Source organism: Thalassophryne amazonica, chromosome 4, assembly GCF_902500255.1.
Source record: "Thalassophryne amazonica chromosome 4, fThaAma1.1, whole genome shotgun sequence".
Lineage (NCBI taxonomy): Eukaryota > Metazoa > Chordata > Actinopteri > Batrachoidiformes > Batrachoididae > Thalassophryne > Thalassophryne amazonica.
Window position 1 is genome coordinate 84,592,675 of NC_047106.1, and position 12,326 is coordinate 84,605,000.

The 12,326-nt window shown below is 46.8% G+C and overlaps 1 protein-coding gene across 1 annotated transcript in view; it reads right to left on the reverse strand.

The window, feature by feature from the left end:
• Window positions 1-12,326, reverse strand: part of LOC117508950 (arf-GAP with Rho-GAP domain, ANK repeat and PH domain-containing protein 1-like) — a 315,020-nt gene that overhangs the window by 130,176 nt on the left and 172,518 nt on the right. Inside the window, exon 14 of the mRNA XM_034168785.1 lies at window positions 421-603. Within this exon, the coding sequence (XP_034024676.1) occupies window positions 421-603 (183 nt within the window). The remainder of the gene's footprint in view (window positions 1-420; window positions 604-12,326) is intronic.

Genomic DNA, 12,326 nt, shown 5'->3' on the forward strand with positions numbered 1-12,326 from the left:
ATTGACTAACCATCCCTCCTTGAGTGCAAGTTTGCTTTACAACAGGTCACAAGACTTTAGAAAAAGAACAGAAAATATTACAATTGTTTTTATAGCTCCATAAAAGCTGATGATGGACATGGAGACCCCCACTTACCATGCCCCCCCAATACCACAAAGTACAGGGTCTTATTGTCTATGCACCAATAATACCAGATAAAATTACTTGTAGGTGCAAACTTACTTGGCAATAAATTCGATTCTGATGTTAAAATGTTGTAAAATTATATATTTCATGATGAGAATGTTGTTTTAATATTTATTTTCTCCCATTAGCAACTCAAAATAGATAGTGCATCCAATGCCAGTGACAAGTGGCATTGGATGAACTAGATGCCAACACAGCTACACACCACAGAAGACAGACTTATTTTGACTTACATTGTTAAGCTCCTTCTGGTTTCCATACAGGGGATGGTACTTCCGGTATTTGCCCTGGTGGTATTTATTGGTGATGAACCGCCTTCTATCCTCACTGCAGCTGGAGGGTGTGAGAGTTTCACTTGGTGGAACGTTCGCTGCCCAGAACGTGTTAGACCGATCATTGCGGAGCAACAGGAACAACTGTCACAGGAGAATTAAGGACAAATTCAACATTAAAACTGGGAATAATGCATAGGTGAGCATAGTGTTAGTGGTAAAGTGCCCGTCTTTCACTTAGAACCTTGCAGGTTCAAATCCCGTGAGTAACTTTAATATATATATATATATATATATACACACATATATATATAAAATTTAAGCGGACGATGTGGTTCTGTTGGCTTGGCTTCATCAAATCAGGACCTTCAGCGTGCACTGGGGTGGTTTGCAGCCGAGTGTGAAGCATCTGGGATGAAAATCAGCACCTCCAAATCCGAGGCCATGGTTCTCGATCGGAAAAAGGTGCTTTGCCCTCTTCAGGTCGGTGGAGTGTCCTTGCCTCAAGTGGAGGAGTTTAAGTATCTCGGGGTCTTGTTCACAAGTGAGGGACGGATGGAGCGTGAGATCGATAGACGGATCGGTGCAGCATCTGCAGCGATGCGGTCATTGTATCGGACCGTCGTGGTGAAGAGACCGAAAGAATGAGATCGCGAGTACAAGCGGCTGAGATGAGTTTCCTCCGCAGGGTGGCTGGGCGCTCCCTTAGAGATAGGGCGAGGAGCTCGGAGTCGAGCCGTTGCTCCTCCAAGTTGAAAGGAGTCAGTTGAGGTGGCTCAGGCATCTTTTCCGGATGCCCCCTGGACGCCTCGTTGGAGAGGTGTTCTGGGCACGTACCGTTGGGAGGAGGCCCCGAGGAAGACCCAGGACACGCTGGAAGGACTACATCTCTCGGCTGGCTTGGGAATGCCTTGGGGTTCCACCGGAGGAGCTGGGGGAGGTGTGTGTGGATCGGTAGGTCTGGGCGGCTTTGCTTGAGCTGCTGCCGACTCCGGATAAAGCGGAAGAAAATGGATGGATGGATATACATTGTGGTAAAACAATTATTGGATATAAATGTTCCTTCTTAACATTGTTTTCCTGTTTTGCAATTTTGGAAGAAAAGGTGGCCATGGTGGCCACCAGGCCTACACTGCAATAAGTGAGAAAGTAAAGCCGTGGTCCCACCGAATAATGAAGGATGAAGAAGGAGCCACGCACCCTGTTTTTTTTTGTTTCGTGAGCTATCGTGGCAGTATAGTGGCTCAGAGTTGCTCTTAGAGGCATTATCTTCAGTTAACGAGGCTCCTCTCTGAGCGTGGCGCTAATTTCAAGATGTTCAAAATTTAGCAACAACAGCGTGGCACAGTTTGTGTTCGAGTTACTGCGGCGGCTTAGAGGCATTTGCGTGGTGCTTACAAGTCTGCAAAAAATCCATTATCCGTGCGCCTGGCACCTTCGCAGGACCTGAGAGGCTATTTTTGGAACGGCCCTCCTCTTGCGCACACAATTCCACCTGCTCTGTGCGCTGGACTCTATATAAAATAATTATTTTGTAGCGGATTAATCATTTTCTGCCAAACCTTGGATGCTGAAAACACCTCTAATCACTTCTGGCATCACAGAGGACTGTTTCATCTGGACACTTTTTTTTTCCTCTTTCCTGCTCCATGTGGAATGTATTTTGAACAGCTTAAGGTAATTATTTTTAATGTTTTTTTATAGCTTGATAAAACAGTTCCTAGCTGTAAAAGTATGTCTGTATATTGATGTCTGTTGTATGTAAAAGTATGTTGATTTAATATCTTGTTAATGGATCACATGACCTCCGCTGTGTGTGCGCACTGAGGCAGGACCTGAGAGGCTATTTTTGGAGCAGCTCTTCTCTTGCGCACACAATTCCACCTGCTCTGTGCGCTGGACTCTATATAAAATAATTATTTTGTAGCGGATTAATCATTTTCTGTCAAACCTTGGATGCTGAAAACACCTCTAATCACTTCTGGAATTAATAGATCACATGAGCTCCGCTGTGTGTGCGCACTGAGGCAGTAACTCATCATCACGCTTCAAACGAGCATTTAGGCAGAACGCCAGCTCACAAAAAAGTGATATTTCAGTCAATATTGGACGAACACAAAGTTAAAATTTGGGTGATTGCGTCAAAGTGGATGTGTGTTTAAAGCCATGGAAGATAATAACTCCAGTGGAGCAGCTAAGAGCAGGAGCTGTGCGGCAACACAGGTGGAGAGGGCGCAAAAGATCGATTTTGAAGCCATAACACAAAGTTGTTGGAGTCATTTTTTCTTGGAGTCAAAAATCTTGGAGTCATTTTTGATCAGGATATGTCCTTCAATGCGCATATTATGCAAATATGTAGGACTGCTTTTTTGCATTTGCGCAATATCTCTAAAATTAGAAAGGTCTTGTCTCAGAGTGATGCTGAAAAGCTAATTCATGCATTTATTTCTTCTAGGCTGGACTACTGTAATTCATTATTATCAGGTTGTCCTAAAAGTTCCCTGAAAAGCCTTCACTTAATTCAAAATGCTGCAGCTAGAGTGCTGACAGGGACTAGAAGGAGAGAGCATATTTCACCCATACTGGCCTCTCTTCATTGGCTCCCTGTTAATTCCAGAATAGAATTTAAAATTCTTCTTCTTACTTATAAGGTTTTGAATAATCAGATCCCATCTTATCTTAGGGACCTCTTAGTACCATATCACCCCAACAGAGCGGTTCGCTGTCAGACTGCAGGCTTACTTGTAGTTCCTAGGGTTTGTAAGAGTAGAATGGGAGGCAGAGCCTTCAGCTTTCAGGCTCCTCTCCTGTGGAACCAGCTCCCAATTCGGATTAGGGAGACAGACACCCGCTCTACTTTTAAGATTAAGCTTAAAACTTTCCTTTTTGAAAAAGCTTATAGTTAGGGCTGGATCAGGTGACCCTGAACCATCCCTTAGTTATGCTGCTATAGACTTAGACTGCTGGGAGGTTTCCCATGATGCACCCAGTGTTTCTTTTTACTCACCTCTTTTTGCTCTGTATGCACCTCTCTGCTTTTAATCATTGGTGATTGATCTCTGCTCTCTTCCACTGCATGACTTTTTCATGATTCTCTCCCCTCAGCCCCAACCAGTACCAGCAGAAGACTGCCCCTCCCTGAGCCTGGCTCTGCTGGAGGTTCCTTCCTGTTAAAATGGAGTTTTTCCTTCCCACTGTCGCCAAGTGCTTGCTCATAGGGGGTCGTTTGACCGTTGGGGTTTTTCTGTAATTATTGTATGGCTTTTGCCTTACAATATAAAGCGCCTTGGGGCAACTGTTTGTTGTGATTTGGCGCTATATAAATAAAATTGATTTGATTTGAAAGTTAAAAGTTGTAAGCTGCGGAAGAAATAAAGAAATATATATATATATATATATATATATATATATATATATATATATATATATATATATATATAAAATGATCCACAGGTGTATATAATAAAACGGCCACCTCATTCTGTATGCAGAATGGCACAGCGTGCAAAAGAGTGCTTTTGCAGAAATAAATGGACAAACACAAAGTTAAAAGTGGATTCATGTTGTAAAAATGATTGTGCTTAAAGCCAGGGAAAAAACAAAGCCAGCAAGCCACGGATGGAAAGGAAGCCACTTAGAAAGAGCACAGAGGCAGCTGTCCATGAAAGGACAACAGCAGCGCACGTAAAAGAGCGATTTTGCAGAAATAAACGGACAACCAAGTTTTGTGTGTTTAAAGCCGCAGAAGAAAAGCCAGAGAGCCGCGGAGCCAGCGAGGAGCACAGAGGTGGCTCTCCAGGAACCCGTGGTTCGGGTCTAGCTGGTCTGGTGCATTACAGGTGGACAGCAGCCTGGCGCACAGCGCACAACTGCAGAACTGTGATGGAGTGTCTATTTTTGGGCTGGGTAAAAAAAAAAAAAAAAAGGAAGGGACATCTTTAAATGCTGCTGTGAATCTGTGAATTGAAAACCCACACTTTGAAGGGACCAGGTCTGGGAGGGCTGGAGGTTTGGACCAAACTCATGCCTAAATGTGCGCCAACATGGCATTATCATGGCGCTATCATGGCACTACGTGGCTTAGTGTGGCTGATGTGAGCCATTCGAGGCTGTAATGACAGGTCGGTCGTGGCTCACTAGAGGCTGCTATGCAGCACATGCGGGGTACAGAGAGGCACATAGTGGCACCTTCATAGTGGATACGTGATAGATGAAAACGTGGGTCATTCTTCGAATAATGAACCCACACCCATGCGTGGCTCCTTCTTCAGCCTTCATTATTCGGTGGGACCGAGGCTTAAGAAAGTAAAAAAAAGACTTGTTTAAAGAAACTGACTTAATTTTTGTCTAAATAGAAAAATGATATTTTCATGCATTATTTTTACATAAGAAATAATGTCTTATTTTTGGAAAATGTATCTCACTTTTTCTTAGCAAGTTTTTCCAGCTATTATCAAACTGTATTTAACCAGTAAGAAGGAAAGGCAATGGATTTCAAATCATCCAAGCAAAGGGGTAAGATTGTTTTCTTTATTTTAAGACAGAGGCTAATCATAAAATAAGAATTCTGTCTAGTTTTAAGGGATATTTTTATTATTCAGTGCCAGGACATTTTGCTAGTTTTAAGAATTCTAACCAAGTAAAATTTTCTGACCACAATGGCAGATTTATTTATTTATTTTTGCTTAGTACAAAACAATTTTTGTAGTTTTCAGATTATTTGGCTTATTTTGAGAGGGACAGATTTTGCAGTGTAGGCTTTGGAAATAACAGAAACTAACAAGCTTATTTCAAGCTACAGCTAAGTGGCTCTGCTCTTTTTTTTTTTTTTTTGATTATTTTATTTTTCAACTTATTGTTTCCCCTGCGACAGAGTGACATCCTGTCCAGTGTGTGCCTGGGGACTGCTGTGGTATGCTGTATGCTTGATTGAAGTAAATCATATAGAAACTAGACTCCATGTCCCCCGTGAATAAGCAGGTATAGAAAATAGATAGAATAACTGCCATTATTCCACAGACTCGAACACAGTAGGTGGTGGTATAGGAGGTGGTGGTGGTGGATTGCAAACTAGCTATAGTTTGCAATCCACTAATAAACACAAAGAAGTAGTAGTTCTATTTCATTCCTCCTGACCGCCAGAGGGCGGTGCTTTAGCACCTGGATAACTACATGTGCGCAACACAGAGGTCGAGAATATATACCAACAAAGTCACACCATTGAATGTGACCTGGGTGACGTCACTGGTTGTCTTTATATACCAGACGCACCCAGCGCTCGCTTTTTTCTACATTCTCGCATTCTTAGAGGTTGAGAACGCATTTAGCTGCGATTGCCACTCTCGCTTGTAGCCTCGCAACCCACCTTCGGTTGGAGCTACGTGCACTGCACACGTCCTCAAGAGGCTGCGAGACACGGCTTCACCGTTTTTTTGTATTCTTTGACGCCTGTCATGAGTACACCTTCCTAAACGCCGGGTGCGCGCCTTGCCGCTGCCCTGCTGGATATTTTCCTCTGTGCACATTAGCTGTGTTGTTTCGATGAAAGCTGGCTATTTTTTAGTTGTGTCACTAACCCCGTTAACTACGTGGTAGTGTGTGTATCAGAACCAGTATAGTGTACTGTGTTGGGTTTGCCGTGAGTGTTTTCCACTCCTTGAAGTACTTTGTCTGCACTGCCGCCATTTGCTAAGTTTAACAGCTCCGCTAGCAGCTAGTGTTGTCGTCATTGCTCTAAGTGACTTAGCACTTGGGCTGTGAGTTTTTTCGGCTGTGTGCATCGTGTTATTACTGTGGCTGTGAGTGTTTCACGCTCCGGGCCTTGTATTAGCTTTTACACTGTGAGTGTTTCAAGCTCCGTGCCTCGTGCCGAGTCTGCGGCTGTGAGTGCTTCACGCTCCATGCCTCGTGTCAAGCCGACGGCTGTGAGTGCTTCACGCTCCGTGCCTCGTGTCAAGCCGACGGCTGTGAGTGCTTCACGCTCGGTGCCTCGTGTCGAGTCTGCGGCTGTGAGTGCTTCACGCTCCGTGCCTCGTGTCAAGTCGACGGCTGTGAGTGCTTCACGCTCCGTGCCTCATGTCAAGCCGACGGCTGTGAGTGCTTCACGCTCCGTGCCTCTTGTTACTATTTACACTGTGAGTGATTCACGCTTTGTCTTTCCATTTGTAACCATCAGGGCTTGCGTTAGCCATCTGCATGCAGTCCACAATGTTGACAGGGCCTTTGTTGCATGGCTGTAGTACCTGTTTGGCTCCCTTGAGCCCAGATGATGGACATATGTTTTGCCCCTCCTGTCTTGGGATCGGACACCTGAGGGAAGCCCTGACTGGCGATGCCTGCCTTAATTGTGCCAGCATGCCACTGGCAGAGAGATCTGCTAGACTTGCGGCATTGGAAAGTGGAATATCTAGTGCGACTTTGGCCTCCAGCCCCAGGAAGGACCCAAAGCGCCTTAAACGCCCACATGCAGGAGCCCCTTCTACTAAGAAGGTTACTCATGACCATGCTTTGGCTGAAAAGGTTGAAACGTTGACTTCTGAGTTTGCTCAGATTAAGTCCTTGCTTCTGAATCTACAGCCTAAGGATGCAGTGACAGTTCCTGCTGTCCCTAATGAGGCTGATCAGACGAATGTAGTTACTTAGCAGGAGGACAATGTCGTGTCTACTGCTGCAACTGATTCCTTGTACATGACAAGTGATATAAACTGTGTGGAGGATGAGGATGAGAGGAGTCTTTCTCCAAGCCATTCATTAGTGGGCTCTCATACCTCCGAGGCAGAGTCCATGCTGCAAACCGAACCTGGACTATCCTTTGTCAAGCAAGCTGTTCAGTTGGCTTTATCCAGGCTTGGGGTCGACAATCCCGGAAACCACCGCTTCAAGTGCCTTTTTCAAAGTCACTCAGAAGCCTGTGTTCAACGTTCCAGTTTCACAACCATATATCGAGGAGCTCCACCGATGTTGGGCGGACCCCAAATCATTGACCCATCTATCACAGGACTGCAGAGCCCTTAGCTCTATGTGTGATTCAGCGCAGTATGGTCTGAACCATATGCCTGCCGTTGACAGCATTATTGCGAACCTGGTTGTGGCTCCAGCTGATGCTGCACGGCCGGATGCCCGCTGCCCACGCCCTCAGTGTAGGGTCACTGATGACCTCCTCACCAAAAGCTATGACATAGCTGCTCGCATCGGTCGCCTAGGCAACTCACTGTCCCATTTAGCCCTTGCCCTCTCAAAGTCTTTGAGGGAGGCAGAGGTTGATGATGCTACGCAAAGTCTTAGTGATGCCTCACTCCAAACCTTTGCTTATATGTCCAGAGAGCTTGGCAGACTGATGTCAACCCTTACCATCACTAGACGTCAGGTGTGGCTTGCGCAGTCCCCCCTTTCCGAATCCTGCAGAGGCACACTCCGTTCGCTGCTGGTTCTTCCAGGCCAAGTATTTGGACCTGCGGCCCAACAAACTTTAGAGCGTGCTGTCGAGGCTAGTAAATCTCGGCAACAGTTTGTTGACCTACACCTCAGCCAGTCAGACGTGCTACAGCTTTTCACTCTACATCCAGGCTTCCACCGACTCCCAGAGCTGCACGTGCTTTTGCAGTTGAGGGCCAGCTCTCCCAGCAGCCTGCCTTTCGTGAGCCTACGGGCAGACCCCCGAGAACTGAACGGTTTCGCAGAGCTTCCAGTAATCGCACCCAGAGGTCCTCAGGGATGCGAGGCAGAGGTGGTCGGGTCTGATTGCCAATGTTTGGCCCCCAGCCGTTTTTCACAAAATCAACTCAGCCACTGGGAGGCTCAAGTTCAAGACCCATGGGACATTTCAACCTTGTTCGAAGGTTACAGAATTCAGTTCGGATGTCGTCCTTCAAAGTTCAATGGGGTGAGGATGACTGTTGTTTCCAACTCGGTGCAGTCTGCTGCCCTACAACGGGAGATTTTGGAACTCCTGGAGAAGGGGGCCATAGAGCCAGTTCACAGATCAGACCAGCTCAGGGGGTTCTACTCAATTTACTTCCTTGTTCCAAAGAAGGATGGCGGCTTTTGTCCTATCCTCGATCTCCGACGTCTGAATCGTTATATCAAAGTGCTGCAGTTTCACATGCTCCGCACAGTAGACGTCCTTCAAACTATCACACCAGGAGACTGGTTCACAAGTGTCGACTTAGACGCCTATTTCCATGTGCCAGTGACACCTCATCACAGGCAGTTTCTCCGCTTTGCTTTCGAAGGTCAGGCATACCAGTTCAGGGTGGTTCCTTTCGGCCTCTCTCTTGCCCCTCGTACATTTACCAGATGTATGGCTGCAGCACTAGCCCCACTGCAAGCTCTTGGATTAAGAATCCTACCCTAGTTAGACGATTGGCTTGTCTGCGCTCCGACTCAGGAGCAGACGCACAACGACACAGCTCTTCTACTGAACCATGTCTCTCATTTAGGACTCACAGTGAACTTTGCAAAGAGTTCTCTTGTTCCCAGTCAACAAACGACCTTCATCGGCATTGCCATCAACTCCCTGACTATGACTGCATCGCCATCCCCGCAGAGAGTGGACGATGTAATTCGTCTCGTCTCACACATTCAACAGGCTGTGATGCTGCCTTTTGGTTTGCTGCTCTGGTTGATGGGCAAACTGACTGCAATGACGCTAGTGGTACCTTTGGGACTTCTGTTCTTACGTCCCCTACAGATTTGGATCAACAACCTACGCCTCAACTCAAAGTTGCATCAGCACAGGCTTGTACGACTCTCCAACCAGTGCCTTCTGCACCTCAAACCCTGGAGGAACATGGACTTCATCTGCAAGGGTGTCCCTCTAGGCTCTGTTCCTTCTCGCTGAGAGGTGGTTGTTACAGATGCATCACTCAAAGGTTGGGGGGTCGTGTGGAATCACAGGATGGTGAGGGGTGTCTGGAGTCCCCAGGAGAGACTCCAACACATAAACGTGCTGGAGCTTCGCGCTGTGCGACTGGCTCTCAAGCATTTCCTCCCAGCCCTGAGAGGAAGACATGTTCTTGTCCGGTCGGACAACACGTCAACAGTCTATCACATAAACCATCAGGGGGGCACCAGCTCCAATCACTCATTGGCAGAAACTCGGCTTCTCTTATGGGCGTTGCCTCGCCTTCAGAGTGTCAGAGCAGTTCATCTGCCGGTGTACAGAACAGTGCAGCGGATTTACTCTCCAGACAGAAACCACCACCGGGAGAGTGGAGACTGAACCCGATTGTGGTCCAAATGATCTGGCAGAAATATGGTGCAGCGGAAGTGGACCTTTTCGCTTCAAGCACCTCGACACATTGCCCACGATGGTACTCCCTCTTGGAACCAGACAGCCCGCTGGGGCAGGATGCATTGGCTCACCCGTGGCCGGATTGCCTCCTTTATGCCTTCCCTCCTCTCCCACTGCTGATGTTGACACTGCACAGGATTGATCAGGGCAGCCACAGGGTGCTGCTGGTTGCTCTATTCTGGCCTGGGAGGATTTGGTTTCCCATGATTTACAAACTCTTCGAGGGAGAACCTTGGGCTCTCCTGGAGAGGAAGGATTTGTTGTCACAGCTACAGGGGAGGATTTGGCACCCTCACCCAGAACGCCTTCAACTGTATGTGTGGCCGTTGAGGGGCCAGACTCCTTGTTAAGTTCTTGTGACCAGGCTGTTGTTCAGACTATCCTTAATTCACGTGCTGCTTCTACCAGGGCTTTGTATGACAACAGATGCAAGCTGTTTGCGCGGTGGTGTGAGAAACAAAAGTTAGACCCGGAGCATTGCCCTGTGCCTATTCTCCTCACATATTTACAAGAACTGCTGGAGAAAGGACTTTCTGTCGCTACCTTGAAGGTTTATGTTGCTGCAGTCTCTGCCCGGCATGTCTACGTTGATGGCCAGTCAGTGGGTTCACACCTCTTAGTGTGTCGTTTTTTGAAAGGTGCTCTACGTTTGCGGCCTCCAAGGCTTGCACGCGTACCTTCATGGGACCTTCCTCTAGTCCTGGAAGGTTTAAGCTTATCCCCTTTCAAACCAGTTGAAAGTGCTGATCTTAAATGGGCGTCAGTGAAGAATGCCTTTCTACTTGCACTGTCTTCGGCTAAGCGGGTGGGAGAGCTCCATGCCCTCTCAGTCGCTGGGGACTGTTTGCGATGGAATTCTGACGGATCTGGGGTTACGCTGTGGCCTAATCCGTCCTTTTTACCCAAGAGAATTTCAACTTTTCATGTTAACCAGCCAGTTTCCTTGGCTGTGTATGTCCCACATTCTGATCCAGGATTATCTGTTTCAGGTTCCCTGTGTCCTGTCCGAATGTTGAAGCAGTACATTAGTGCGACTGCCGGGATCCGGAAAACGGATGCCCTGTTTGTGTGTTACGGTGATCACAAAAGAGGCTGTGCTGTCTCAAAGCAGCGACTCTCGCATTGGGTCGTGGATGCCATTTTACAAGTATACAGGTCCAGAGGTCTTCAGCCTCCTAAGGTTACGTGCCATTCCACCAGAGGGGTGTCCACCTCCTGGGCTGCACTGAGAGGTGTCCCTTTGAGTGATATTTGTGCTGCTGCTACGTGGGCTTCGTCCTGTACCTTCGCCCGCTATTACAGACTGAATGTGGCCGCTCCTCCTGCGGTGACTTCGGCGGTGTTGTCTGCCTCCACTCCCCACTGCTGATGCGAGGTGAGTGTGACTCTTCGTGACCTTGTTGGTATTAAGTCATCCAGGTGCTAAAGCACCGCCCTCTGGCGGTCAGGAGTAATGAAATAGAACGAGAGTTACGAATGTAACTACGGTTCTATGAATTCCGGATGACCGCCAGAGTTGCTTGTCACTCAGAGTCTTGCGAGTTCATTCCGAAAAGAAGCGAGCGCTGGGTGCGTCTGGTATATAAAGACAACCAGTGACGTCACCCAGGTCACATTCAATGGTGTGACTTTGTTGGTATATATTCTCGACCTCTGTGCTGCGCACATGTAGTTATCCAGGTGCTAAAGCACCGCCCTCTGGTGGTCATCCGGAATTCACAGAACTGTAGTTACATTCGTAACTCTCGTTTTATTTTTGTCATTAACTGATAACTTGTTTACTTTCAGATTGTGGCAGGTGGAAAAGATTGGCAGTGGTTTCTCCTTTCTGCTGAAGGAGTGGACATGCTGCTGGTAACCATACTGAACTCTCGGGGTCTGCAAGATGTTCACGAAACCAAACAATCATTGTGGCAAAGATGAAGTCTTGGAGATGCATAAAAGAAAGAAATCTGCTTGCGCATGACAGTGGCACAAAATTTAACTCAAAATGCCCGATCCAGAAGACTATGATAATAATCCATTCATTGGCAACACAAATTACAGGAAGGAACATATAAGGGCACCCCCCCGCAACAATCCCATACATGTCCAGCAGGTGGTAGACGGATATATAGTATGTTCCATGAGCAAAACAAACTTTGATTTTGAGTTCAGCTGCTGTATCAAAGTTCACCAAAGTCCGTTGAGACCACAGGATCTTTGGTTCAAATCCCAACCTGACTGGAAAAACACTAAGGGCCCTTGGGTAAGGTCCCAGTGTGTAGTGAGCTCCTTGTATGGCAGCACCCTGACATTGAGGTGAATGTGAGGCATTATTGTAAAGCACTTTGAAAGTCTGATGCAGATGGAAAAGGGCTATATGAATGCAGTTTATTTACCACTGTGTTGAGTTACTGTGTTAAACTGGACAGGTTGAACCTATTTAAGATTGTATCATTGCATTTCACAGGATACATGCCAAATTATTCAGATCAATGCAATCTCACGTACCACCAAATCTAAGGACTGTACAACCCCAAACTCAGTACAGTTAATCAGTCACAGCATTATAAAACAATATATGCTTAAATCA